This window comes from Neofelis nebulosa, chromosome 8, assembly GCF_028018385.1.
Source record: "Neofelis nebulosa isolate mNeoNeb1 chromosome 8, mNeoNeb1.pri, whole genome shotgun sequence".
Taxonomy (NCBI): domain Eukaryota; kingdom Metazoa; phylum Chordata; class Mammalia; order Carnivora; family Felidae; genus Neofelis; species Neofelis nebulosa.
In genome coordinates this window covers 105,363,185-105,388,652 of record NC_080789.1, presented here as the reverse complement: position 1 = coordinate 105,388,652, position 25,468 = coordinate 105,363,185, and the positions used below count along the sequence as shown (strand labels likewise).

The window sequence follows — 25,468 nt, the reverse complement described above, 5'->3', positions numbered from 1 at the left end:
TTTGCTCAAGTGACATATTTCAATATAATCTCTAAAACTCTATGAATTGAACAGATAAAATACCTCTGGGCTATTTTGTTACAAAATATTTGCCATTTGGATTAGTCGCTGGGTGCAGCCACCCTGCCTTTCCCTAGAGAGTTTTCTCTCCAGCGGGGTGAAGGGGCATATGCAGGGAGGTGGGGTGCAGCAAGAAGGTATATACAGCAGAACACAGGGACAGATGGACGGATGGTTACCAGGGAAGCCTATTGGACACAAAGACACATTCTGGCAGGCTGTGGGGGCACAGGTGCAGGGGTGGGGGGTGTCAAGGATCTCAGGGGTCAAGGGCTCAGGGCTGATCAATACGTGTGCCCTTGGAGGCAGGCAGGCTTCCAGCTCAAGCTGCCAGGGCAGGTCTTACTCCAGGTGTGGGGTGGGACTTGCTTGAAACCGTGTGGGAAAGGGAGTTGTATTTCCCATTCTTGATTCTGGAGTTGGGGCCAGATGGGTAAAATTGAGCAAGGGGCCCAGATCCTCTAAAATAAGGCCTAGAGAGTTGATAAAGTGGGGCCACCCTGGGGTAATTGGACAGGTACCCAGGACGCTGTCTGGGGGCCCAGTCAGCCCTCCATTGCCCCCACCATCTTGGGAGCCAGGGGGAGCCGAGCGCATCTGCAGCTGGGCTCACTGGGAGAGCTGGAGGCTCTGCCACGGCTGCTGCCATGGGAGGAGCAGGAGGCTTATCCCAGGTCTTTGGGGATGAGGCTCTGGGGACAGGTCCAGTGGTGGGTCTCAACTTTAGCCTGTTGGCTGATCAGGGGAGGGCGGTTATAGGCAATGGGAACTCTTGCTTCCCCAACAGTGAGGGGGCCCCATTGCACCCCGCTTCAGGCCATCAGGAATTAAAAGGTCCTCATAGCTCGGGCTTGGTGCCACGTGCTGCTGACCCCAGGCTGGTCTGCCTCCTAGGCCAGGCCTCCCAGTGCTGCCACTGCAGTGACGGGGGGGAAGCCCCCACCTGGGGAAGGGGCCCTGAGATGCCTGAGCATCTGGGTCCTCAGAGAGAGGCTCCAGGCACATGCCAGCCCTGAGGCTGGTCCTGACCTGGAAGGTTAGGGCTGTGGCAGAGGTGGGGGGAGGGGCCAGAGTTGGCACGCCCATCAACAGGGAGGTGGGTGCTGTCAGCGAGAAGCACTATGTGAGTAGGTGACAAGGGGATCCGATGGCTGAGACTGTGTCCCTTCTCAGCAACTCCGGCACTCATGGTCCCCACCCTATGAGCACACTTAGCCGCCTCACAACCCCTCTTCCTCCCTGCTGCCTACACTCCCTTCCAGCACGGCTTCTCATTTGAGCTTCATCCACTCCCTCCTGAGTCCCCGACTCCTGCGGCCTAGGCCTGCACTTTTTAAGGGTGATCCTTGCCTTGGCCAAGGGCACCAGAGGGGACTGAATCCTTGTGCCCCGTCTGTCAGCCAGTCTGTTCCAAAAGGCTGTGGACTGGAGCCACCTGTTATAGGGAAGACCCAGGACAGGGGCCAGGGCAACAAGGACGGGGGACATTAGCTGGGCAGCCACTGAGGGAGGAGGCGGCAAATTGGTCACAAGTTATGGAAACCAGGCTGACAAAGACACAGCCAGAAATAAACTCACTGGGTGACATCATACTGACGTCTGGGTGACCACACACACACACACGCACACGAAACTAGGTCATCTGGAACCTCCTAGAGTGGGGGAGGACTCTGTGCCTCCTAGCTGGCTCAGGGCACTCCCTTTAGGGCACGGGGTAGGCATCAGGAAGAAGCAGATTCACTTTAGACCTGCCCGATATTCACTGCCATCTCTTGGCATGCTTTGATAATGGGCTCCAAGTGGGACAGGATCTTAATGAAGGACAGCAACGAGCTCTTGGCACAGGACTGGAGAGTCCAGCCTGGTTTGGGACAGAACTTCCTTGAAAGGCCTGGGATTGGGGCAGGCTATGCTGCTGCCCCAGGTCTTTGGGGCTGGGCTGCCTGGGTTCCGTGGGGTCTCATAAAAGCTGACCTGGGAGGTCAGCCAGCCCAGCTTGGCTCTCCTTTGCAATTGTGAAGGCGAAGGGGTCTTTTAGCCACTCCTACTGGAGGCAGGTCTGGCACCTTCTGGGGTGGGGGAGGGGGGTCAGGGATTTAAAGGCTGAAGGGCTGGTTTGGGATGGCAGCAGGGGGCGTGCAAGCACCTCTGGACCACCTGCTCCTCTCACCCGTGGATGTGTGCAAACCTCTCCTGGAGGCCACAGAAATCATTCAAGAGGGAGTCTGGACATGGGTCCAAATTCTACCTCTGCTGGCTGCATTTGTCCCTGGGCAAATCACTGCTCCTTCTCCCTGTTTGTACTTCCACATTGGAAGAACCTGTGTGTGTTTAAGTCCACGCCCTGGGCACTTTGCATTGGCCAGGTCATATCTGGGGCTAGAAAACGAAGAAACCCTTTTAAAAGTTGGATTTTATGGATGTAGGACCTCACGATTCCATGGCTCTGCCGACTTGATCTTTCCCTCTTAACCTTTCTCAAAACTTTCCTGAAGTCTGAGCAGCCCTGGGCAGGCAGGGCCCAGCTCCTGAGAAAGCAGGAAAAGGCCCTGGGAGGAGGCAGAGGGTGTGACCAAACTCCTGAGACTGCTGGGCTTTGGGGTGCAGCAGAGGAAGCCTCCTTACCTGGCCTGAGGCCTGGGGCCCAACACACTCAAGACTCAGAAGCCGGTTAGGCCCTCAGCTCTTGCTTTCTTCAGTCCATGGCCCAAGTGGCCAGAGTGGTGGCAGGAGGAAGAGGAGGCCTGGACGTGCCTGGCTGTGTGGGGCCCCAGGAGAGTGAGGTGGTGTCTCCAGATTGGGGGGAAGGGGTGCTCAATGGAGTGAGGAGAGCAGGGTTGGGCGAGGCAAACCCAGGTGCCAGGGATTGGGATTCTCTTTCCAAAATGATGGTGATCAGTGACCAGTAGTGCATCGTGCCAGGGCGTGGGGAGCAGCGAGCAAAGGGGCGGTGGGGGCTGCTGGGTGCAGCCGAGGGCCCCCCAGCGGCCAGCCCTCCTGGGACAGCAGCAGGGTGGGGGGGGTGCAGAGTCTACACCAGGCTCCTGGAGCCGCTGGAGTAGCGGCGCCGGTGCAGCAGAGAGCCGGGCGGGCAGTACTGGTGGGGGTGGTTGTAGGGGGGTGGGGGCGGGGGCAGCGGAGGCTGGTGGATGACCTTGACTGGGGAGCCTGGGCCACCCAGGGGTGTGGAGCCACAGGAGTCGGAGGAGGACGAGGTGTAGCAGGAGAGAGCCTGGCTCAGCAGGGGCTCCATGCGGGCCAAGCAGGGCTTGTCCAGGACAATGACCTTGACAATTTGCTGGCATTGCACCAGGGTCCCGGGGGGTGTGGGTGGCAGCGGTGGCAGCGGCGGGGGCTGCTCCCTCAAGGGGCTAGGCTGCGGGTCTGGCAGTGGCACCGGCGCTCCCCTCTCGGCCCCCAGCCCGGGGTTGTGCTGAGACGTTTGAAGCCTGTTGTGAATTGACACCTAGTTTAGAAACAGCCAGAGAAGCATGAAATGTTACAAGACTAATTCCCAGCTGCTAGGACTGGCTACCCTGAGCCTCCCTCCCCACCATTCCTGTCTCCTATGCCCCTCGGAGGCTCCCAGCCCTCACCTGGACCCACCATCTCTCCACCCACCTGGAGGAAACCTGACTGCTGAACCCAAGTGCCGACCCTGGGTGGGGAAGGGAGAGCACGTCTCCTCACCTGTGAGATGGGCATCTGGGCCAGCTGCCCCTAGGGTTCTGCAGTGCTCTGCGATCACATTTCACAGGCAAACCTCTCTCTGCCTCCCTCTCTACCACCTCTGAGCTTGGAAAACAGGGGAAATGGTCTTTGCCCCCTCCTTGCCTCTCAGAGCTGTGTTGAGGGACAGTCAGTCATCTTTGAGCCTTTCAAGCCCCCTCCTCCGCCCGCTTTGTTAAAAGAGAAGCTTCATTGTTCTGTCGAATTACAAAGGTGCCCAAACCCAAAATGCCAGGGCCCCCTGAATATGTGATCTGGACCTACCGGATCCTCCTGGATCCCCAAGGCCAAAACCATGCATGTGAAAGCAGCCCAGACAGCCAAGGCCAGAGTGTGGTCCCTAGCTGCCTTTCTGGGCCAGCCTGCGTCCCGGTTAAACGTGTCCCGCTGCAGGAGAGGGTACTCAGAAAGGACTCTAATCTTCACCCCCTCTCTCAGCCCCTGGAAGTCACTGTGAACCAGCCTGGCCTCCTCTTGCTGGCAGGGGGAGGTTGAGGAAATGGGAGGAAGGGAGCTAGCACCTTCTGGGAGGGGAGGGGTTAATTCCTCACCCTCCAGCTCCCCAGCCTGTAGGTGCGACATGCCTCAGTCCCCTTCTAACACCTGGCCTTCTGGAGTGGCTGAGATCTTCACCCTGAGGACCCATCCTACTGCCCTTGGGCACTGTCACCCAGAATGGGCTGCCCAGAAGAGCACAGAGGGGGAAATCGATGCTGTAGGGGAGGGGCCTTGATCGCCAGGCCTAGACCAAGATGGCTCAGCTCAAAACTATCTCAGAGACCTAAACCAGCAGATCCTATTGTCGGCAGAAGGTGCAGTCTCTGGGCCTGTGCCCTCCCCTTGGGCTGCTCCACAGTTCCCCAAGCGCCGGCTCCGTCCGCCCCTTCAATATCCACATTGCAGGCTTTGTTCTTCCCTCTCAACCTCCAACCTTGGCAGTGTTTTCTAGGCCTGAGATTCCCTCCAGTGAAATGAAGGAGCCCCTGAGTCCCTCAGTGCCCTGCCAGGACACAGGGCAGGCACAGGGCATTGCTGGGGCCCACCTTCCTCCTGGGGAGCCCTCTGTGGACCTCATTCTGGCAGAAGGCCTCTGCCCCCTGCTGCCAGAGGGCACTGGCTCCTTGCCCCACCTGCATGGATTCTGAGTTATTCCCCACGAGAAAAGTGGCCTGAATGGTGGGCGCAGGGTTTCTGCCCTCCTGCTCCCCCAGACTGTACAGCAGAAGTCTGACCGCCCTAATCCAGACCCCCTGAGCCTGCCTTCTCTTCCCAGCTGCCGTGACCCTCCCGCTCACACAGCCCCGCAGCTTTTGGCTCCTCCTCTTCTTCACTTCTCGCTTCCTGATCCCCTCCACTGTCTGCATCTCCCTCATCTCCACCCCAGCCTGGATCCCATATCTCTAATGGTAAGTGAGCAGCAGGAAGTGACAGCAAAACATTCATTTTGACCCCCTTCTCACCTTCCTGCTGATGAAGGGGAGAGAAAAGAGAGAGAAAGAGAGAGAAAGAAAGAGAGGAGATGGAACATGAGTAGCAGGTCAGAACAGCTCAGAGAAGATGGAGAAGCGCCTGCCAGAGGGGCTCGGCCAGGCAATGACGAGAGAGGGCAGAGGACAAGAGAGCTTGGGGTCCAGCTGAGAGGCCGGGAGCAGCGAGGCTGCCCTCCGTGCAGGGGAGCAGAGGCTGGCAGGGCCCCGGGGCTGGCTGGGGGTGGCAGCCTTGCAGATAGCCACATGGCCCTCTGGCAGGGTGGGAGGGGAGAACGGGCCATCAGGTCACTTGTCCTCCCTGGGCAGGTCAGGCTAAGGCACGGGCACGGCTGGTAGAACAAACCGGAAGGCTGGTAACTTTGTGTGTTTATCTGCAAGGCTAGAGAATGGGCAGCTGCAGGAAGATGGGGAGAAGAGGGGGCAGGGGATGGAATACCCACCCTGGGGGCTTGTCAGCTGCCGGGGCAGGAAGCTCCTCCGTGTAAAGGTGCCTCCTCCAGACACAGGTGTGTGGGGGGTGGGGGCCATGGGGAAAGAGGGAAAACAGGGGCTACCCCTGGGGTGGGCAGGCTCCTCCCTCAGACCTCTAAGTGGGGGCTCCTCCAGCTTGGGGTGGGGCTGGGAAAGGAGGTGTCTGTGTGAGAAGCTAGTAGTCCCTGGAAGCCTGGCAGAGGCGTGGGAGGAGAAGGCTCACTGGGGAGCAGTGGGGGAGGACTGGGCCCCAGCAAAGCTTGTAGGGGCCACTGAATGCCCCCCAGGTGACACTTGGGGGCCTGGCAAGGACCAGCTTCTGTGGCTATGTGGCTTGGGGATGGGCACCCCCCCACACACACACGGACAGTCTTCAAATTTACCTGCTCCCCACCCCCAGTGAAATCCCTAGGATGACTCAACCCTGTTCTGCCTCATCAGCTCCTGCACACACCCCTACGCCATGGCCAGCTTTCCGAATGGACCAGCCGGTCCAGGGAGGAGCTCCACCCTCTCAGCTGCCCCCTCCAGTTCTCCACCTGCCCCAAGAGGCGGCTGAGGGCAGGATCCGGGGTGGAAGTGGTCACTGGGGCTGGACTTGAGGGGTGAGTCTCTGGAGGGGCCCAGGCTCCCTCCTATGGAGGATAGGGCAACTGAGGAAAAGGGAACAGTGGCTTCCCTGATAGAGCGGGTACTAGGGGGATCAGTGAGCGATCTGCTGGGGGAGTGGGTTGGGGGATGGGTGGGGTCGCTATGGAGGTGGCATGGGCATCTCTGCAGGTGTTGGTCTGGGAGCTCGGCCTCAGAGGGCACTCAGCTGGGGAATGGGCAGAAAGTGCTGTGGCATTATTAGGTGCTGGAACAGTGGCATTACCCATGCTAGCAGTAACTTTTAATTGTATCTCTTGAAATTGGTAAAATGGTGAGTCGGGCTGGGGAGGCATTGATTAATACCTGAGAAGAGAAACAACAGAGACAGTGAGAAGAAGGACAAGCGGGGGTGCACGGAACCACTCACCTGGGCAACCAGGCCTCCACTTACCTCCACCGTGCTCTCCACCGGCTTCTCCCCCAGGGCAGCTTCCCTTTTGGCTTTGAATGCAAAGAGCACAGGGCTCACTCTCCAACCAGCCCGACACAAATCCCTGCCTCTCCCTCCCAGCCCCCACCCCACCCCTCCACCCCCAATACCAAGCATCCTTGCAGTTACACGTTGTGGCCAGAAGACTCTGGGTACCATGCCACTCCTGACGGAGGTGCAGCCCCAGGGCGGGGGCTAGAAGTCGGAGCCCAGTTCTGCCACTTAGCTGTGCGACCTTGGGAGTCCAGCCTAGAAGATCTCTGAGGTTTTTTAAGCAAGCATTACTGAGTCTCAGCAAGCATTGCTCAGTCTTGACAGCCTGAGCCACTGTCAAAGGTTCCCCGGTATGGACTGTGGAAGTTGGTTTTGCGGTGGCATTGGTTCTTGGCTCTCAGAGACACCAGGAGGCTCTGCTGTGTGTTTGTGGGCACTGCACTAACCTGCCTCTTTCAGCCACAGGCACCTTGAGGGAGGGGCCGTGTTCCTTTTGTGTTTCTACCCCTGCTACTTGGCTGAGTGGTGGGGATTCAATGAGCGGGGACCTGTAGAGCACTCACCACAGGGCCTGGCATGCTTAGCTTAAGCTTAGCTGATGATGGCTGTGTAACTGCTGCTGGGGCATTCTGACTGGGCCAGCACAGCACCGGGGACCCTGCAGATCTCTAGGGACATCGTGGTAGCTTTTTTTGGCTCAGTCGCTCCTGGCTCCCACCCCTGCCCCCAGCAGGCCACCCAGAGCCCCTCTGCTGGAGCCCCTGTGACTTCTCAACACAGTGTGCATGTGTGTGTGTGTGTGTGTGCTCACGCATGAGCAAGTTCCCTTGCTGTGCTCATCGCCCTGCTTTCTGTAGCACAGAGGGAGCTCTGCCGTTATTTGGAACCTAGGAGAACCCCACTGGGGAGGTGACTGATGGACCAGGCCATGGAGACAATGCATCCTGGTCTGATTGGGGGGGTGCAGCTTCCAGAAGAGGCATGCTGGGATGCAGAGTGGGGTGGGGTGTCAAGTGCTTAATCACAACTGAAGTTTGGCTCTGGAGTTTCAACAGCTGTGCAAACAAGCAGCGACTCGTATACTGTGACCTTACAGACATGAAGGGGCCGGCTGAAAAATCAGGCAGGGTGGAGAATTATGACTGCATGATGGCAGGTCAAACCCATACACAGAAGATGATATCAGAGTGAGAATCTCCATGCAGCTAAAACAGCCCCAGGTCTTGTCTGGAAAATGAATCTCATCTCCTAGCTGAGTGACCAGTGCTGTGATGCTGTCTGTCCTGGCATCACCGTGTCATGGCTGTAATTGAGGGTTGGGGACCAGCCTGAAACCCACCAGAGTGTCTCAGCTCAAGCTAATGTCTTGCTGGAACCCTGGTCTTCTAGTGCTTAGCAGGGGACACACAGCAGGCACCCAATAAATGTTGGTTAAATGAAAGAACAAATGGCTGAATTAATTAATTAGTGAACAGTTCTGATGGTTTGCTGGGGGTTTGTTGGGATGGGAGTTAATTCTCACGCCATCTCTCCCTCTAATTTTTATTTGGGACTGCAGAGTGGGGGTGGAGGTAACTCTTCCCACGCCCCCTGTGGGTGGGGGTAAAGGTGAGGGGCAAGAGGTAGAAAGTAGGAAGATGTCCATGGAAGAAATAAGGCAGGTCTAGAAAACGTGGCCAAAGGTGGTAAAAAAAAAAAAAATCTGAGGCTGGCTTGATGTGTCTGGAGTGCATAAGTCAATTTGAAGAAACCATTTGGGAAGTTAGGTTTGGAGGTTTATCTGGGTTTGGGGGCAGGCTGACTCTGGCCTGGGAGAGGAAAGCACTCGTGGCTCCTTAGGGAAAGGACTGGACAGGCAGATCAAGATTTCCAGACCCTCCTGGCCACCCTCCTTACCGGGCTCATGCTGCTTCTCTTTACTACACCTGTCACCCCCTCCAGTGAACCGGAGTCCCCAGACAGCCTGGGTGTGGGGTGGGAGGGGGTGGGTAGGAGGCTCTCTGACTGGGGTTAGGGCTGTTTTGGCCGGACTCCTCCAGGGAGAATGGTTGTTTTTCACAGGGACCCAGGGCCTCAGGGCAGCATGTAAATCGACACATTCCTCTCACGCCTTCCTTCTCACTCACACCACTAAGGCCCATGAGATTAAGCCTGGAGCTCCTAGCAGAAAGAAATGGCCATGGGAACAAGTACTTTCCTCACCCCAATTCCCCAGGAACCCCAGGCCGGGGGCAGAGGGTGGCCCCCGTGCAGGCCCAGGGCCATCGTAGGCCTGGGGCCTGGGACAACGGAGCAGAACCAGGGCTCACCTGTAGGCGATCCGTGCTTGGACTGTGGGTCCACCTGTGCCCCGCTGGACTTGAAGGACAGCGTCTTTGCTCCCTGCTGCTTCTCCAGCTCCCCTGCAGGACAGAGAGGCCCGTGAACAGAGAGGAACCCAGCCTCAAGCACAGTGAGGTGGAAGAGGAATGAGGAGAGAACAAGAAGAGGGGGGCTCCCTGACACGCTACAAAGTGTGGCCTGAGTCTGGCACCCCACTTCACAGCTAGAGCCTCGGTTTCTCCATCTCTGTGTGGGGGGAAGCTATTAGCTGCTTGAATGTCAGAGGCAAAAGAGAGGGCGGTGGGCTGCTTGGGTCTGAATCCTGGTTCTGGGGCTTCCTACCTGTGTGGCTTTAGACAATTTACTTAACCTCTCCATGCCTTACCGGAGGGGACAGCGGTGCCCACTTCAAAGTGCTGTTAAGAGGATTACGTGAGGAAATACATCAAAGCCCTTTAGAACGAGGCCTGGCTGGAGGCAGGTGCTCAATAAATATTAGCTTTTATTATAGCAGAAACAAATTACTTGGACCAGTGGACCTCGGTGATGGCTGGTGACAGCCAGCCTGCCCACCTTGTGCCCAGCAGGACAGACCTTCCTCAGGGTTTCCAGAGCTCTTCCAGGGAGGAGATTCCCCACCGAGGGTATCAGTGGGGCGCAGTCCATGTGGCCAGGGCATCTGTCTTGTCCACAACCTTGACTCCTCTCCCTAGACTGTCAACCTGTTCCTTCTCGTTCTCTCGGCGGTGTTAGAGAAGCGCCAGTTACCATCCTCAGAGGTTTGACGATTATTAAATCACTCCTTCAGTGTCTCTTTTCCAGGAGACATAACTCAAGTTCCTTTGATTAAGGCCGCTCTCCTGGGTCCCATTTTCTGTCTCTCTAGTTGTCAGGAAGCCAGGGACACTGGACTGCACACTCCAAACCAGAACAGTTTGTCCTGACTGCTTGAAGTACACCACCAGTCAATACTTGATACTTCTCCTGAATGGGGGGTCATCCCTCCCTGGAAAAGGGCTGTCTTGGCTTTGGAGAAATTAGCATCGTAATTATAAGCACAGAGTCTGAGGACCTTGGTGCGAATCTTGCTTTGTCATGACTGTGTGAACTTGGACAGCTTCCTTAAGCTCTGTTAGACTCTCCTTATTTGTAAAATGAGGACAATCCTACCTGCCTTACGGAAAATTGTGGCAGGGATTAAACAATATGATAGGTCTGGCATTCAGCCCAGTGCCGGGCATGTAACGCATGGTAGCTGTTACTGTTTTCATTTTCTTTTCTACTTCCTTCCCTCCCTGCCTCCCTCACCAGTACTTCATCTTTTCTCAGCTGTTACTTCCAGCCAGACGTGAGGCTCTCTCTCTGCTCCCCTGCCCTCTAGACAGCAGGAGATGATATTCACTCTTGATATACTGCTTCTGGCAATGTCTACTCCTTTGTACTTTGGAAGGGACAGGGATGCCACTCCCGGGCTGATGGGGGAAAAGGGATCTCTTCCAGCAAGCATGGGGCCCATTGGTGTGCTGTGCCTCCCCAGGGCTGTGCAGAGCCATCTGTAACATTTTGACAGTGACAGAAGTGACATTTGAGGGTGTGTCCTTGAGCATGTTCAAGATCAACAGCCAAGGTGGCATCTCTGAGCATCCAGTCCAGCCGTTGAAGAGTCTGTCTGTTATCCTGCTGAGCTCGCGGTTGCCCCCAGAGCGCAGACAAGGGAATGTACACCCCTACCACCCAAGCAGTTACCGAGTTGTACGGTCTGGTCTGGTGGGTTTTTGTTTCAACTGGATTTAGCGGTTTCCTGACGATCTTATACACGGTACGTCTTCTGTCGTTGTCAGAGGAGAAACTACATGAGCCTCAGAATCAGACTCAAACGCAAGTGCCACCTTCTCCACTTCTAATACGCACGCCCTTAAACATATCCCTCAGTGGCCCTGGGTCTCGTCTGTGAACTGCGGACAAGCACCTACCTTGCGACCTCACTGTGAATGCTGTAGGCAAACTGCCTGGCACGTAGTAGGTGTTCCAAAAACGCTGATTAAAAAGCACTGCCCTGTCATGTTGGTCCCCTGCTCCCAAAACTCCCACTGCCTTTCCTATTGCCTAATGCATTTATATTAATTTAGAACCACTTTCCAACAGAGTGACCGTATAAGGCAGACCTGAAGTCTGTCTGTACTTTCTGGTTTAGTTTCTGAATCCATTCTTACTAAACTTCCCGATAAAGGCGATCTATGCTTAAGCAGCAAAAGCCTGCAAGTGGGCACAGCTTGCAGGCCACTGCCACTCTTTTCCTAAACCATAAAGTAACTGGCAAACCACCTGGACCTACAAAGACCCCCACATAGTTTCTACAATGCCTGAATTGGAACAGTCAAGAATCAAGGCATTCCTTAGGGGAAATATTCCCTAGGTGAGGGATAGTCAGAAAACCAGGCTGGACTCTTCAAAAAGACCATCTCATGAAAAAACAAAGCATTCCTTAGGGGAAAAAAAAGACAACTCCTAGGTGAGGGATAGTCAGAAAACCAGGCTGGACTCTTCAAAAAGACCATCTCATGAAAAAACAAAGTCGGGGGGACTATGATTCTAGATTAAAAGAGATTAAAGAAAATGACACAACCAGATGTAATGCATGAATGTGACTGGATCCAGGGGGAGGGGCTGTACAAGGCAGTTTGGTGGGAAGAGAAGCGCCTGGGTCCCCAGGCCTTTTGGGTTTGCCTCCTTGCCTTGGTCGGCTGGCTTGGATGTGTTGCTCAAACACCACAGAGTCCCCTGTTCCAAGGGGCACCCCCACAGCCCCACCAGAGCATGTGCACCTCGCCTTAACTGTGATGGTGCAGTGGGGCCGGGGTGGCCTCGGGATGGCAGGAGTGTCCTCGGCTCACCCCACACTCGCTCCACAGTGGGGCGAGGAGTCAGACTTGTGCCGCAAGCAGCCTGTGTTCCCCGCTGACCCTGAGCCCGCCCACCCACCCGGCCACCGCGTCCTTACACTCTATCCGGATCTGCTCCAGCTCTGTCACCTCAGCGATGGACTCCTTCAGGTCCTCCACAAACTTCTGCATCTCGTCTGAGCCCAGGGCACAGAAATGCAGCACCTGCTTCTTCTCAGAGCCCGAAAGCGGGGTCACCAGGGTGATGCCATGAGAGTAATCTGGAAAGCAGACCCCAGGCCCCCACGGCCATGAGCAGCAGTGAGCGAGGCGGGAGCCAGCCCAGTGTGGAGAGTTGGACGGGGCTTTTGGGGTGCTTGCCCCCTTCCCCCTCCCTGCAGCCTCCAACTTCTCCCCAATACCCTTGGCCACATCCCTCCGGGGCCGAGGGAGACTCACATTCATTCTCAAAGAGGTGGAACCCCATGCCTAGCAGGCCCACTGACTTGCAGAACGTGTATGTGGAGGAGCTCTTCTTCTTCGGGCAAAGTTTGAGAATCTGTTCAAGAGAGGGAGAGAGACATGCACTGAGTGTGTACACACATGTGTGCACACTCAGGCCCACGAGCACACAGGGACACAGGTGAGCACACACCCAAAAAGAAACATGAACACACGTGCACGCTTATATACTTAGGGTACATTCACACGTTGACATCCACGCATACGTACACACACACACACACACACACACACACACACATATAACAGGTATATAAATACACATACCGTATCACAATATGGGGTTTCTTGTATTGCATAAAACCCCTCAGTGGCTGTTCCCACTGCACTTAGAAGTGCACATTGCCCGCCTCTCCCCATCTGGTCCCTGCCTCACTCTGGCTTCATGCTCAAGCCCTGCTGTCATCCTTTCCGTGGCCTGAATAGGGCCAGCTTGGTCCTGCTGCAGGCCCTTTGCACATGCTATCCCCATTCCGCACCTCTCCCTGCGGCTCTCTGCATGGCTGGATTGCTCTCATTACTTAGATCTGAACTCAGATGCCGCCTGCTTAAAGATCTCCTTGAGCAGCCCATGGAACAAACAAAAACAAACCAAACCACATTGGCCCTAACCTCAGCCCCTCCTTCCTCCTTATCCCGTCATTGGGTTTCATCATCTTCACACCACCTTTTTCCCAATTTGATACTACCTGGTTTATTTGTTTCCTTCATTATTTCCTATCTCCCTCCCCAACTAAAATGGAAACTTAGCCAGTTGCTCAGTACTTAAACACTTCTTCAGCACCTTCTCCCAGCTGGGCCCTGGAGGCACAGGAGCACAAAAGCCAGAGAGAGCTGTGCCCCCAGAGTGCCTAACAGAGCTGCGGAGCAAGACTGATCAGGGGGTAAACCAATGGATTGATCCATAAAGCATAATAAGCAGAAGAAAACCAAAGTGAAGGAATAAATAAGGTAATTCCAGAAACTGACAAGTGTTAAAGAGAATGAAATAGGGAAGGAATAGAAGGTAACTGGGCAGGCTACCTTTTGAGGTGCACAGGGAGGGCCTCTGGGAGGAGGTGATGTTTGAATTGAGACCTGAATGAAGACAGGGAGGTGGCTGGGCAAAATCTGGCAGGGTGGTGGCAAGAACAAAGGTCTGAGATGGAAGGAGCCTGGCCCTTGGGACTCAGCTCTGGAGACCAAGGTGCCAGCACAGGCAAGCGGTGGAGTAGAGGGCGGGGAGAAGAGGTCAGAGATCCAGGAGGCCTCCAAGTGGGGGGTGCGGGCTTCCTTTGCCTGGCATGGGAAACATGGCAGATATGAGGCCCGATTTGTACTCTGGAAGGATCACTCTGCTGCTCTGTGCAAGGTGGAGCTCAGGGGTGGATGGTTAGATGTGGGATAATTTTAGAGATAGTGCCACCATGACTCATGGATAGAGAGGATGTGGGAGACGAGGGAAAGACAGAGACCCGATGGTGTTCACCGCTGTTTCCCAGCACTTACAAAAATGCCCGGTACATAGCTGACCCTCATTAAATATTGTGGAATGGATACCTATTCCAAAGAACAAAGAATGAGTACGCCACAGACATGCACACACACATGTGCACACACACACACATGCACGCATCCCTTGGGCCCCAGGCAGCGCTCAGGCCCACCATCCCCCACTGGCTATGGGACGAGAAGCACATCCCTGTCCTGTCCCGCCCCAGGTTTCCTGTACTGTGGGAGAGGCTCATGATCTGTGATCTGTTTCATTCCCACCATGACTGTGGAAACATAAACAAATCACTTGACCTCTCTGAGCCTCAGCTTCATAACTTACAAAGTAGCCCCTATGTGGCTAAGCAACCTCACCCCCCATGATGGGACAGTGTCGTGCAAGAGGAATCAGCCCCTGACTGTGGCATTCTGAGTGAAGTCTCTGAGGCCTTCCCCGCCCCTCTCTGGGGTCAGGGCTAAGGCTGAGCTGGGCAGCAGGTGGCCCCGGCCTGGACCGTGTACTCACCACCAGCAGGTCGTTGAAGAGGAACACCTCCCTCTGATGCGCGGCCTGCTTCTGCAGCTTGTTGACATCTGTCACCTCAAAGAGCCGGCTACAGCAGACCAGGCGGCGGTGGGGCACCGACAGCACCTTTGGTGGAGGCAGAAACTTAGGGGAGGAGCCCCGGAGCTCACAGTCTTCCCCACCCCATAGCACCCACTTTCCGGGAAAGCAGATGGAGGCCAAGGTTTCTACTGCAAGGCCTGAACTTGACCCTAACCGTCCTCTCTCCTCACCGGGGCTCTTCCCTCGTCATGCTTCTTGGGGAGCAAGGCTTGGGGAGAAGCGTTCATCACACTGGAGTAAGTGAGATGAAGGCACAGAGAATGGAAATTGAAAAGAGCTTCCAGATTGGTCAAATCTGGTTGCTGTCAACCCCCATGACCCAGGCTGCAGCCTGCAAAGTGGCCCCTTTGTCCCTTTCTCTACTGCACACCCAAATGCAAGTGTGCAAGAGGGAGGGGACTGCAGGGATACCTCAAATCTGCCGTGTGTAAAACAATCTACTGCAGACCTCGGCAAGAAAGGCTCTGGGCAGAAAAGGGCCATCCCTGCAGAGAGGAGCTCAGTGTAGAGCTCAGACGACATCCTCAGACTGCTTCTTAGGTCAGCAATTTAGGGAGGAGAAACTGGAGACAAATACCAGAACCCACTCTGCATGCTTTCAGTTTATGGCATGAAGAGTCTGTGCTGACATATGAATAGTAAACTACAGAGAATCACTGCCAACATGGACCATATTGCCTGCGACACAGGTCACAACTAAGGGGCACACCAGTGGCTTACCACAGTCTAGAGCCTACTTCAGCCTCTTTCCTGTCTTCTATTCAGTAGGACCATCCAGGAAAGCCCAGTATCCATCCCATCCTAAGTCTCCCCATCTGGCCATCCAGATGCTTCAACCCTAGACCACTGGGCAGCCTTTCCCAACATCTCACCTCAGCCTCTCTGCTGCCGTAGCTGGTAGCACTGAGGAAGTGAGGTAAGGGAAAACGGAGGGTGCAGTGTATGGCACAGAGTAAGGACTCAATTACTATGAAGTGAGCAAATAATGGAAAAGTGTTCCTGAAAGGGAAGGAGGAGATTGGGAGATGTCAGCTGGTCTTGAGACAAAGGCAGGTGCGAGATGGGGGGGCGCCTGGCAGCCATGGGAGAGGAAGTGGCTGCGGCGGGGTGAGTGCTGTTCTGTGGTGGGCACTTACCGTCTTCATACCCACAATGGACTTCTCCACCTTGGTGACATACGTGACATGGTCCTCATTGGACTTGAGCTCCTTCTGCTGTATCCTTTCATAGATGCCCACCACCAGCTCCCTGGGGATGTCAGCACCGTCATCCACACCTACCAACATGGCAAGGGAAGGGGAGGCGAGGGAGGCAGAGGATGGAGGTGTCAGAGGCCTGCAGCCAGAGAGGGGAAGCCCCCACCAGGCTGATGTTCTGCAGGGGTGGCCTTGATTTTGCCCTGTCACTGTTGCAAAACCTTCAGTGACTGGCTTCCCAGCCCCACTGAATTAAGGACAGACTCCTTAGCCAGGCACCAGAACTACTACAATATGGTCCCAACACACATTTGCAGTCTCATCTCCTGCTGTTCCATAACCAGAACATCCACTCTCACCTCCCTGGTCTCTTTCCTCATCCTCAAATACAGCCTCCATGTTCCCACTCAGGGCCTCACTTCTGTAGTTCTTGTGCTCTGTGTATTTGTCTACCCCCACCCCACTCCCTGTCCCCCATGAGAACAACTTGAAGGCTGATATTGTCTTTTTTTTTTTAAGTTTTTTTAAAAAATCTATTTTGAGAAAGGGAGAATCTCAAGCAGGCTCTACACTGACAGCAAAGACCCCAACATGGGGCTTGAACTCATGAACGACGAGACCATGACCTGAGCCAAAACCAAGAGTCGCATGCTTAACTGACAGAACCACCCAGGTGCCAAGCTGATGTTCTGTCTTATTCTCTCTTGGATCTCCTCCCTCTCACACCTAATCCCCGCCCCTGATTAGTTGTTAACTAAGAATGTGTGACAAGATTCTTCCCTCACTGGGAGTGTGGGGAGGTGGTGGTGGTTACATGTTAGGTGAAGAGGAGCCAGACAGCCCCCTGTAGCAATGCAGGTAAGGACACTCTACTCCCATCTCCTACTTCATAGTAATAAAACTCCAGGAACAAAAAATACTAGCAGGAAATATACTGACTTGGAAACAAATTCTTTGGGAGGTAGAAAGAGAAGCCATAAAAAATTTCTTCATTCTACCTTTCCTAAATCTTTTTTTAATGACTATATGCTTCTCTTATAAGACAGAAACATTCAAAATAAAGCAACTTTGGCAAGTGTCCTCAAAGGAGATTTCCTACCTAGTGAGAGGACATTATACCTTCTATGAGCAACTCTTTGTATCAACCCCGTTTCTTCCACATCTGATCTTGGTTCTTCAAGTCAGGCAAATTAGCCCATGCAGCACCCCTGGGGGCCTAAAAGACATCAGGCTGGGGGCAAGAAAGAGCAGGGACCAGGACTGAACACACAGAGGCTCCCAGCCGGAATGGCAGGTTGCACACCTGTGCTCCTTCTGAATATTCTGGTCAAAGGGAATTTTTTAAAGAGGCATATACACACAAAGAGAAAGAGAATGGGGGAAGAAACAAGGGCACCATATGACCTGGAAAGTGGATGCATGAGCAATCCTGAGAAAGTGGAAATTGAAGCCGGCCGAGAAGTTACAAGCTATTCAGCACACCACAGAACCACCAAAGGGCTCTGGAATGGGTGGCAACAGGAATCCCACTTTTAGTGGAGGTCAGGCTGGAAACAGGAAAATAGGTTGATAATAAGTCTAAAAAGGATTTAGATCTCCCTGTCCCTTCCTCTGCTTCAGCAGCGGACTGAAGGTCAGTCTTCTGGAAGAGGTGAACCAGGAACTCTGGGGTGGGGGCACCCAAGCCCAGTCCAAGGTGGGAGTCTGTGCTGAAAACTGGAGCATGGAGTTTATGTCTATGTATTAAGACACCCTCTCAATCCTTCTTACCCAAAAGATCTTAGACTATTGGCAGCCAGACTCGTACCCTCTGGTCAACAGATCGGACATTTCTCTTCTGGGGAATCAACCAGCACAAGGGAAAAATCTGAAGATACTGCAGTAAGGGTGTCCCAATGAAACAGCTCAGTTTAATCACTGTATGAAAAAGCCCACCACTCAGAACCCCCCACCCATACTCACAGAGTTTTTAATCAGCCTTTTAGCTCACTCTTAAATATTTGAGAACAACCAAGTTTCATCAAGTATATATGGAAAGTCTACAACACAAGAGAGAAAGAAGTATGGGAAAAACAGAAAAAGGAAGCCAGAAGAAATAGAGGCAAGTAGGGAGTAACCAAAACAGATACCATCAGAGATATATGAGAAGATAGTTGCATCTACAAAACAAGACTAAAATGCTATAAAAGGGGAATATTTACAGAAGAAAAGAGTTATTAAAAATGAAAAATATGACAGCAGAAATGAAAAAATTTGTAGGAAACTCGCAAGATAAAGCCAAGGGACATCTTCAAGAAAGTCCAACCAGAAGACGAATATGGAAAATAGAAAACTGTAAAAATTAGAACATCAAACCAGGAGATCTAACATCTGAATAACATGAGTTCCAGAAAGACAGTACAGAGAAGATGATATCTGCACCCTCATGTTCACTGTAGCATTACTTGTAACAGCCAAGAGATGGAAGAAACCTATGTGTGTATTGAGAGATGATGGATAAAGAAGGGGTGTGTGTGTGTGTGTGTGTGTGTGTGTGTGTGTGTATAATGGAATATTAGTCAAAAAAGAGAATGAAATCTTGCCATTTACAACAACATGGATGGAGCTAGAGGGTACTATGCTAAGTGAAACAGCTCAGAAAGAAAAACACGGTATGATTTCACTTATATGTGGAATCTAAATGCAAAACAAATGGACAAAACAAAATAGAAACAGACTCATAAATACAGAGAACAAACTGTTGGTTGCCGGAGGGGAGGCAGGTTGGGGGTGGGCAAAATAAATGAAGGGGATTAAGAGGTACAAGCTTCCAATTATAAAATAAATTGAGTCATGGGGATATAATAATGTACAGCACAGGAAATACAGTCAATAATACCGTAATAACTTTGTATGGTGACAGATGGTAACCAGACTTATCATGGGGACCATTTCCCAATGTATAAAAATATCAAATCTCTATGACATACACCTGAAACTAATAGGACATCAATTATACTTCAATTTAAAAAAGAACCATAATGAGGCGAAACATCAGGAAAATTTAGAAGACAAAGGAGAAAGAGAAGAGCCTGTACATTTTCAGAGAGAGAGAGAGAGAGAGAGAGAAATAATATGCAAAAGGTGAGGAATTGGAATGGCAGAGTAGCACTGTCCATTAAAAGACAATGGAGCAATGCCTTCAAAATTTTGAGTTCAGTGTTTCCAATCTGGAATTCTATGCCCAGCCAAACTCCCAATCAAGAGTGAAGGTAGAAAACAAATATCCAGACACACAAGTTCTCAAAAATTTGCGGCCAATGTACTTTTCGTATGGAAGAAAACTAAAAATGAGCCAGCTATGAAATCTAGGATACGGGAACCAAACACAGGAACAAGACAAAGGAGGTGCCCGGATGATGGTGGAGGGAATCCCAGGTGACTGCATGCAGCTGGCCCAGCCACCTGTCGAGATAGGAGCAGAGACTAGAGGCTCTTGGGAGAGAGACCTCAAGAAGAATACCTCTCCGTGTTCCACGTGCAGAGAGGAACTTGACACTTAGGTTGGGGAGTTTGGAGATAAATCAGTGGCAGGTATGTAGACAGTTGAGCAAATGGGAAAAGAACACAAGTATTCACTCCATGGAAAGGAGAAATAGAAAGGGTTTGTAATCATGCTATACTTCAAGACTCAGCTTTGAACTGTGTTTACCTAGTCTTTAATACCATAAACACTGACGTCACAAAAAGAATGCTACAGCTGTAAGAAGATCATGGGGATTCAGGGTAGTTTTAGTGGGGGTGGGTTGGGGAAGGTGGATCAAAGAGGGCTAATGCTCATGTTCTATGAAATTGCTATGGTCTGAATGTCTGTGTTTCCCTTCCCCCTTTCATATGCTGAAATCCTAGCTCCCAAAACTGATAGTATTAGGAGGTGGGGTCTTTAGAAACCAAGTTATAAAGGTGGAGTCCCCGTGAATGGGGTCAGTGCCATGTAAAAAGGACCTCACAGAGCCCACTCCTTCCACCAGGCGAGTGCACTGTGAGAAAGCCCCAGCCGGAACCAGGAAGCGGGCTCTCGCCAGACACCAAATCTGCCAGAACCTTCATCTTGGGCTTCCTGGCCTCCAGAACTGTGAGAAACACATGTCTGTTTATAAGCTACCCAGCCAGTAGTATTTTGTTATAGCAACCCGAACGGATTAAGATATAAATTAATAGATAATGCTTAACATTTTTAAAAATGAACAAGTAGCAGTGTATAAAAGAAAGCAAAGTATAGATACTATTTCATCCCATCTATATGAAATTCAAGAGCTACACAACTAGTCAATGGGGACGGAAGGTCAGGAGCCTTGGCATTCTGACAGGGGCACTGACTGGGCCAGGACATGAGAGGATGTTCTGGGGCCAGGGGAATGATCTGGAACGAGAGCCGGCTGTGATCACACATGCATATGAACAAAAACTTCATCATGCTTTCAGATTTGTACACCTTGCAGTTTGCTTTCATAGCAATTTAAAAAAAGGAATAAGAGCAAAAAAAAAAAAAAAGGAAGAAGAAGCACGTGGTTTTGCGATATAGAAGAAACACGATAAATGGCAAAAAGAATGTTGAGAGTGGCAGAAGAGTGGCGACAGGGGCAGGGACTAATTTTTTTTTGTAGCAAGCCGTGTAGAACGATTTGACTTTATTAAATGATGTGCATGTATAGCTTCGATTCCTTAAGTGCTAAAGAAGAAAAAAAGCCAGTGAGTTGAGTACACATCACATCCTGCCAGTTTAGCTCTGATCCCTGCTAGGTGGTGCACTATGTCATTTAGAGAAGGACTTGGCTGCTGGGTGCCATGAAATTATCTGCAAGGCTGATGTCCATGGACCCAAGACCTAAAAGCCTCCGTCTGTCGTGCGGTGGGAAGGGCTGGCACACACAGGCGCCAGCTGTGTGGCCGGGGCCTAGAAGTCAACCAATGGAGGACGTTCCACGGAGGGCAAGGGGCATTGCCCAGGGGCCCTTGCCGGTTGATGTAGGGCAGTGGCCATGACTCCTGGAAACTCCCCCAATGCCTGGCATGCAAGCAACTTTTCCAGATGGCTGTGTGTGACTGGGACCACAGAGCAGTGTCCAGTGCCCCTGGCTGCTAGGGTGACAATCTACAGTCAGCTGAGACACAGAATTCACGCTGAACAGAATGGAGCCTGAGCAGCAGCAGCCTCGGCCCTCCTCCCCATCCTCCTTACCTCTCAGGTTTCGGATAAAGTCCTCTAGCATCATCTTCCGGTCGGGCTTGATGTTGGGGCTGTACATGTCGGTGTTGAGGAGGATGATGGCAAAGGCGAGGATGAAGATGGTGTCGGGGTTGTGGAACTGCTGCACCACCTCGGGGTTGCACATGCAGTAGCGCTGGCTGCGGTGGGGACACGAGCGGGGTGCTGAGGCCCTTCTTCCCCTTCCCTGGGCTCCAGAAGTGGGGAGTCGTTGGGGGGACAGAGGCCACTTCTCTGAGGGCATCGGGTCCCTGTAGCCTGGCCCTCTTCCCCACTGAGGGGACAGGGCCAGTGTCACACAGCCATGGAGCCCGTCACCACACCTAGATGCTCACCAAAAACTTGCTGGTCCACGGGGATGGGTGGGATGCACCCTGTCTACCTGGAGGGCCCCGGCGCTGCTCTAAGCCTAGAGAGCTCAAGGGCTCCTGTCCCTTTTCTTTCCTTCCCTCCTCTGCAGCCAGCCCCCCACCCTTCCCGCCCCACCAGGAGGGCTTCTCCCAGCCCCAGATGGAGCCCCCAGCATCTCTGGTGCCCCACATCCCAGGCGTGTGTTTTGAGGGCTGTGTGAGGGAAGTGGGGATAGGGGTCCTACCTGAAGGCCTCTATGAGTCGCTCTACCTTCTGGGCTTCCCCCTGCACGCGGATGTGGGCCTGGAACTTCCGCAGGGCCTCATCCAGCTCCATGCTGGAGAAGTCCATCTCGTCCACCACACAGCTGAGGGCAGGTCGGGAGGGGGGGTTCTTGAGGAAAGGTCAGCCCCTAATCCTCTCTCAGCTGGAGGCAGCTGAGGAGTAGGGTGCAAGGTGTAGCCCCCTTTCCCACTGGACCGCCCACCCTGGTGGCCAGGATTCTCCCTCTGGTAACCTAAGAGGACCCTCCCTTACACCATCTTTCCTCCAGCACAAGAGCCCTGGGAGGCAGATGGCTGACTGCTGTCTCCATAGCTAAGAGCCGGAGACCCAGAGAGGCCGGGGGGGCTATCCAGAGCCACACAGCCAGAAGGAGGCTGATCTTCCACCTCTAGCTCCCAGCTCGTCTCCTCTCAGCCTCAGAGGGTCTCAGAGTCAGGCAAAGGTTTGAAACAGGAGTAAGTGCAATTTACTTATCTGCTCCTGTCCTGTTAGGAGCCTAGTTTCTCTGCCCATTTAGGCTTCCAGGTGACGGACCCCTCCTCCCGTACCACCCCTCGGGGTCTGCCTCAGGCCAGATGGGAAAGGAGTGAGCTCATCCTAAGCTCCCTTGCAGCCAAGGAGCCCTGAACTCTCAGGGAAGCTGTGGCCTCTGAAGAGTAAATGACAAATTAGCCTAATGTGGGAGGGGGACAGTGTGACAAACACGGCCGGGTTCTGAGCCTGGGCCTACCACTGAATTTTTTGTGTCTTTTGGTGAAGACTCATCTTTTAGAGCCTTGGTTTCTTTTTCTGAGGAGGAAAGAGGTCAGAGTCCTGCTCCCCAAGGGCCCTTCTACCTCTGAAATGCCACCTCTATCTAGCCCTGGAGAGTTTGCGTCTGAAGGTCTCCCTGCAGTGCCTGGGGAAATGGAGGTGGGGACGTGAGGCAGTGTCATTCCTCCCAGGGCCCCTCCTGTCCTCCTGCTGCCTTGCCCTCCTTTGGGGTGGCCTGTCCCCAGGGCCATGAGCAGCGGGCAGGGATCCAGATCTGGCCAAGCAGCAGCCCTGATGTGCCTGAGAACTGCAGACGCTCCCACGTGCCACCAGGCTCCCAGAGACGACTTCCCCCCTTTCTGCACCCGTGCTGTGGTCCAGCCTCCTCTTTCCTGGTCGTTTCATACCCAGCCCCACAATGCCTGCTGGGGTCAGCAGCCCCTCTGCTTCCACAGCCCCGGCCGCCACCGCCACAGGGTCACGGCCTGGTCGCTGCCTGCCTTCCTGCCCAAAAAGGCGAGGCGAGCTCCGGGCTCGAGCCCAATGTGTGGCTTGGTGCCCAGCATACCGGGGGACTTGGAACATTTGCCCAGTGACCGTGTGAGCAGAGGGACGAGCCCTAAGCAGGACCCACTTCCTCCATGATGCCAGCGCCTGTGCAAGGCCCACCACCTAGGAGACTCACAGATCCTGACTCAACCCTGGCTCTGGTGTCAGTTTTTAGAAGGAAGCAATGGGAGACAGCCACACAACAGTGGTCAGGGGCCTGGTGGTCCCTTTCAGGGGGAACAGGGAGGAGAGAGCATCACTGAGACTTCTAGAAAGGGGAGGCTAGGAGCCCCCCTCTCAGCTCCCACAGGGGAGATGGCCATCTTCAGGCTGGGAGCCCATCCTCCTCATAGTCAAGCCCAGCCTCCTCTCAGACTTGTCTGCCTGGATAGTGAGAGGGAGGGGGGCACTGGGGGGCCGAGGCAAGAATGTGGCTCAAGTATGACAAGTGGCAATGTCAGTGTCTGGGTGTTTGAGACAGAAACTGGTGGTAGCAGCCCCCGGCTCCAGCCTGGGGAGAGGCTACTCTGATTTCTCAGCAGTTCTTGTTGTCCTCCCTGAGCACTCCCAGGCTGGCAAGTGAACCTCAGGAGCAGCATCATGGGGCCCACACCCATGTATCCCCTAGCCCAGCACAGCCAGGAGTTATGAATCGTGCATGACCGACCCAGACAGCGAGGCCGTCAGAGGAGGTGAACCAGTGTGGTCCTGCAGCAAGGGGACCGGAGCTAGAGCTGGGGAAGCAAGGATAGGGAGGGAGGAGACAGACATAGAGGCAGTGAGAGACACAGAGGATACAGAGTCAGGTCAGAAAGACCAAGAGAACAGGGACAGAGAGAGAAGGCAAGAGAGACAGAAAAGGAGAGGCAAGGAGGCAAAGAGGAGAGAGAAAGACCCACAAAATGGGGGAGACGGAGACAGAGAACAAGAGACAAACAGAGACGAGGGGAGAGACAGAGACAGAGAGAGGAGAGAGAGGTGGAAAAGGACAGGAGATGGGTGTGGAGGACAATACAACAGACTGGACAGGGGTGGGTGTTGCTGGGCATGGAGCAGAGGGGCCCCACCCACTCATCCTGGCCCCCGCCTAACTCGTCAAGGCCCAGGGGGAGGGCAGTGGGCCCCAGGCTGGCCAAGCCCGGAGGACCCCAGGATGGCCCCCAGCCCCCCAGCCTGGCGTCCAGCTGCTGCCCAGGACTCGCCCCATCAGCCTGCCCACCGCACCCCTACCTGGCCTCCATATCCCTCAGAGTCTCTGTCCTGTGCCCCCTGCCCCAGTGCTCCAAGGGCGTGACCGCCTGAAGCCCGGGCACCGCGGTGGGGGCCGCCAAAGGAGGCAGAGGGGCAGTTGGGAGAAAGTAGGATCTGCTCGGCCAAGCACGATGGCCTAGTTTCCAGGCCTTCGCTCAGGTGACATGCAACCCGCACGTGCGTTCGCTTGCTGGCTTGCTCGGGGCTGCGGCTAAAAGCTCCAGGAATGAGCCCAGAGCCTGAGACTCAGCCAGGTGGAAACGCCAGCGCACAGACTGGGGAGCTCTGAGTGAATCAGTCACCGGCGGGGGGGGGGGGGGGGGGGGGGGGGGGGGTGGTGCGGGAAGGACTTCATGGGAGGATGCCTGGGCCGTGGGGCTGAAAGTCTACATCTCAAAGACCCCGTGTGAGAGTTGCGAAGTGGCTTGTTAAAATGCAGCTCCCTAAGCCCCACCCCAGATCTACCCACTCGAATATGTAGAGGCGGAGCCTGGGAATCCGCATTCTTCACAAGCTCTCCAGGTGTTTCTTAAGAACTGAAAGCCAGTAGCTGAGCTGAGTGCAAGGGAAGGAGGCGGGTCCAGCCCAGGTGGAGCCTTTGCAAAAGTGAGTCCAGCAACTCACGGGCCACCAGGGCAGCAGCTCAGGGGCACTCGTGCATCCCTGTCAGGCTCTCAGAGGCTGTTTCTGCAGAGCGGTGAGGGAGGAAAAACGTGGAGACGGATGCCGCGCCCCCTCCACACACACGTGGACACACACATGTATTCCCGCCTTACTCCATGCAGTTGCCAGCTTGGGGCATCAGTGTTCAATGCGGGCAGTGTCCTGGAGCTCTCAGATCCTGGGGAACAAATCTGAATGTGTTCTGCAAAACCCACAGACAGGAGGGAAAGAGCTGTGTTGAGTGACGGCAGGGCACTACTGTCTCCAAGGAAACAAATGCCTTCCTCTCTGTAGAGTTGGGCTTTGGGCCAGGTGACCTCTCAGGACTGCCCCCGCTCTCTGAGAAGGGCCCAGAAGCAGAACAGACAGAGGGCTCCTGGACAGCAGGCGGCCACAGCGCCATTTCTGGCTGGCTTTGGAATAGAGCTGGCAATGACCGATGACCGGCGGCTTCTCTCCCTCCTCCCAGTGAACCACTGTATACCTTCCTGGTGGGGCCTGTGATCTGGGCTGAGGCTGTGCT

The 25,468-nt window shown here is 54.0% G+C and overlaps 1 protein-coding gene across 9 annotated transcripts in view; it reads right to left on the bottom strand.

Annotated features, from left to right (window-relative positions):
• The window catches only part of IQSEC3 (IQ motif and Sec7 domain ArfGEF 3), a 106,692-nt gene continuing 81,224 nt past the window's right edge, over positions 1-25,468 (bottom strand). For 2 of the 9 annotated variants that reach the window (XM_058744063.1, XM_058744065.1), the window contains 9 exons: positions 21,689-21,811; positions 21,067-21,233; positions 15,786-15,925; positions 14,548-14,673; positions 12,489-12,588; positions 12,149-12,310; positions 9,135-9,227; positions 6,793-6,842; positions 1-3,526 (listed from right to left, as the gene is read on the bottom strand). In XM_058744063.1, coding sequence (XP_058600046.1) covers positions 3,092-3,526; positions 6,793-6,842; positions 9,135-9,227; positions 12,149-12,310; positions 12,489-12,588; positions 14,548-14,673; positions 15,786-15,925; positions 21,067-21,233; positions 21,689-21,811 — 1,396 coding nt within the window. In that variant the 3' untranslated portion in view covers positions 1-3,091. Of the gene's footprint in view, positions 3,527-6,349; positions 6,705-6,792; positions 6,843-9,134; positions 9,228-12,148; positions 12,311-12,488; positions 12,589-14,547; positions 14,674-15,785; positions 15,926-21,066; positions 21,234-21,688; positions 21,812-25,468 lie in introns of those variants that run through there. The other 7 variants (XM_058744068.1, XM_058744066.1, XM_058744071.1 and 4 more) reach the window with 7 other exon arrangements.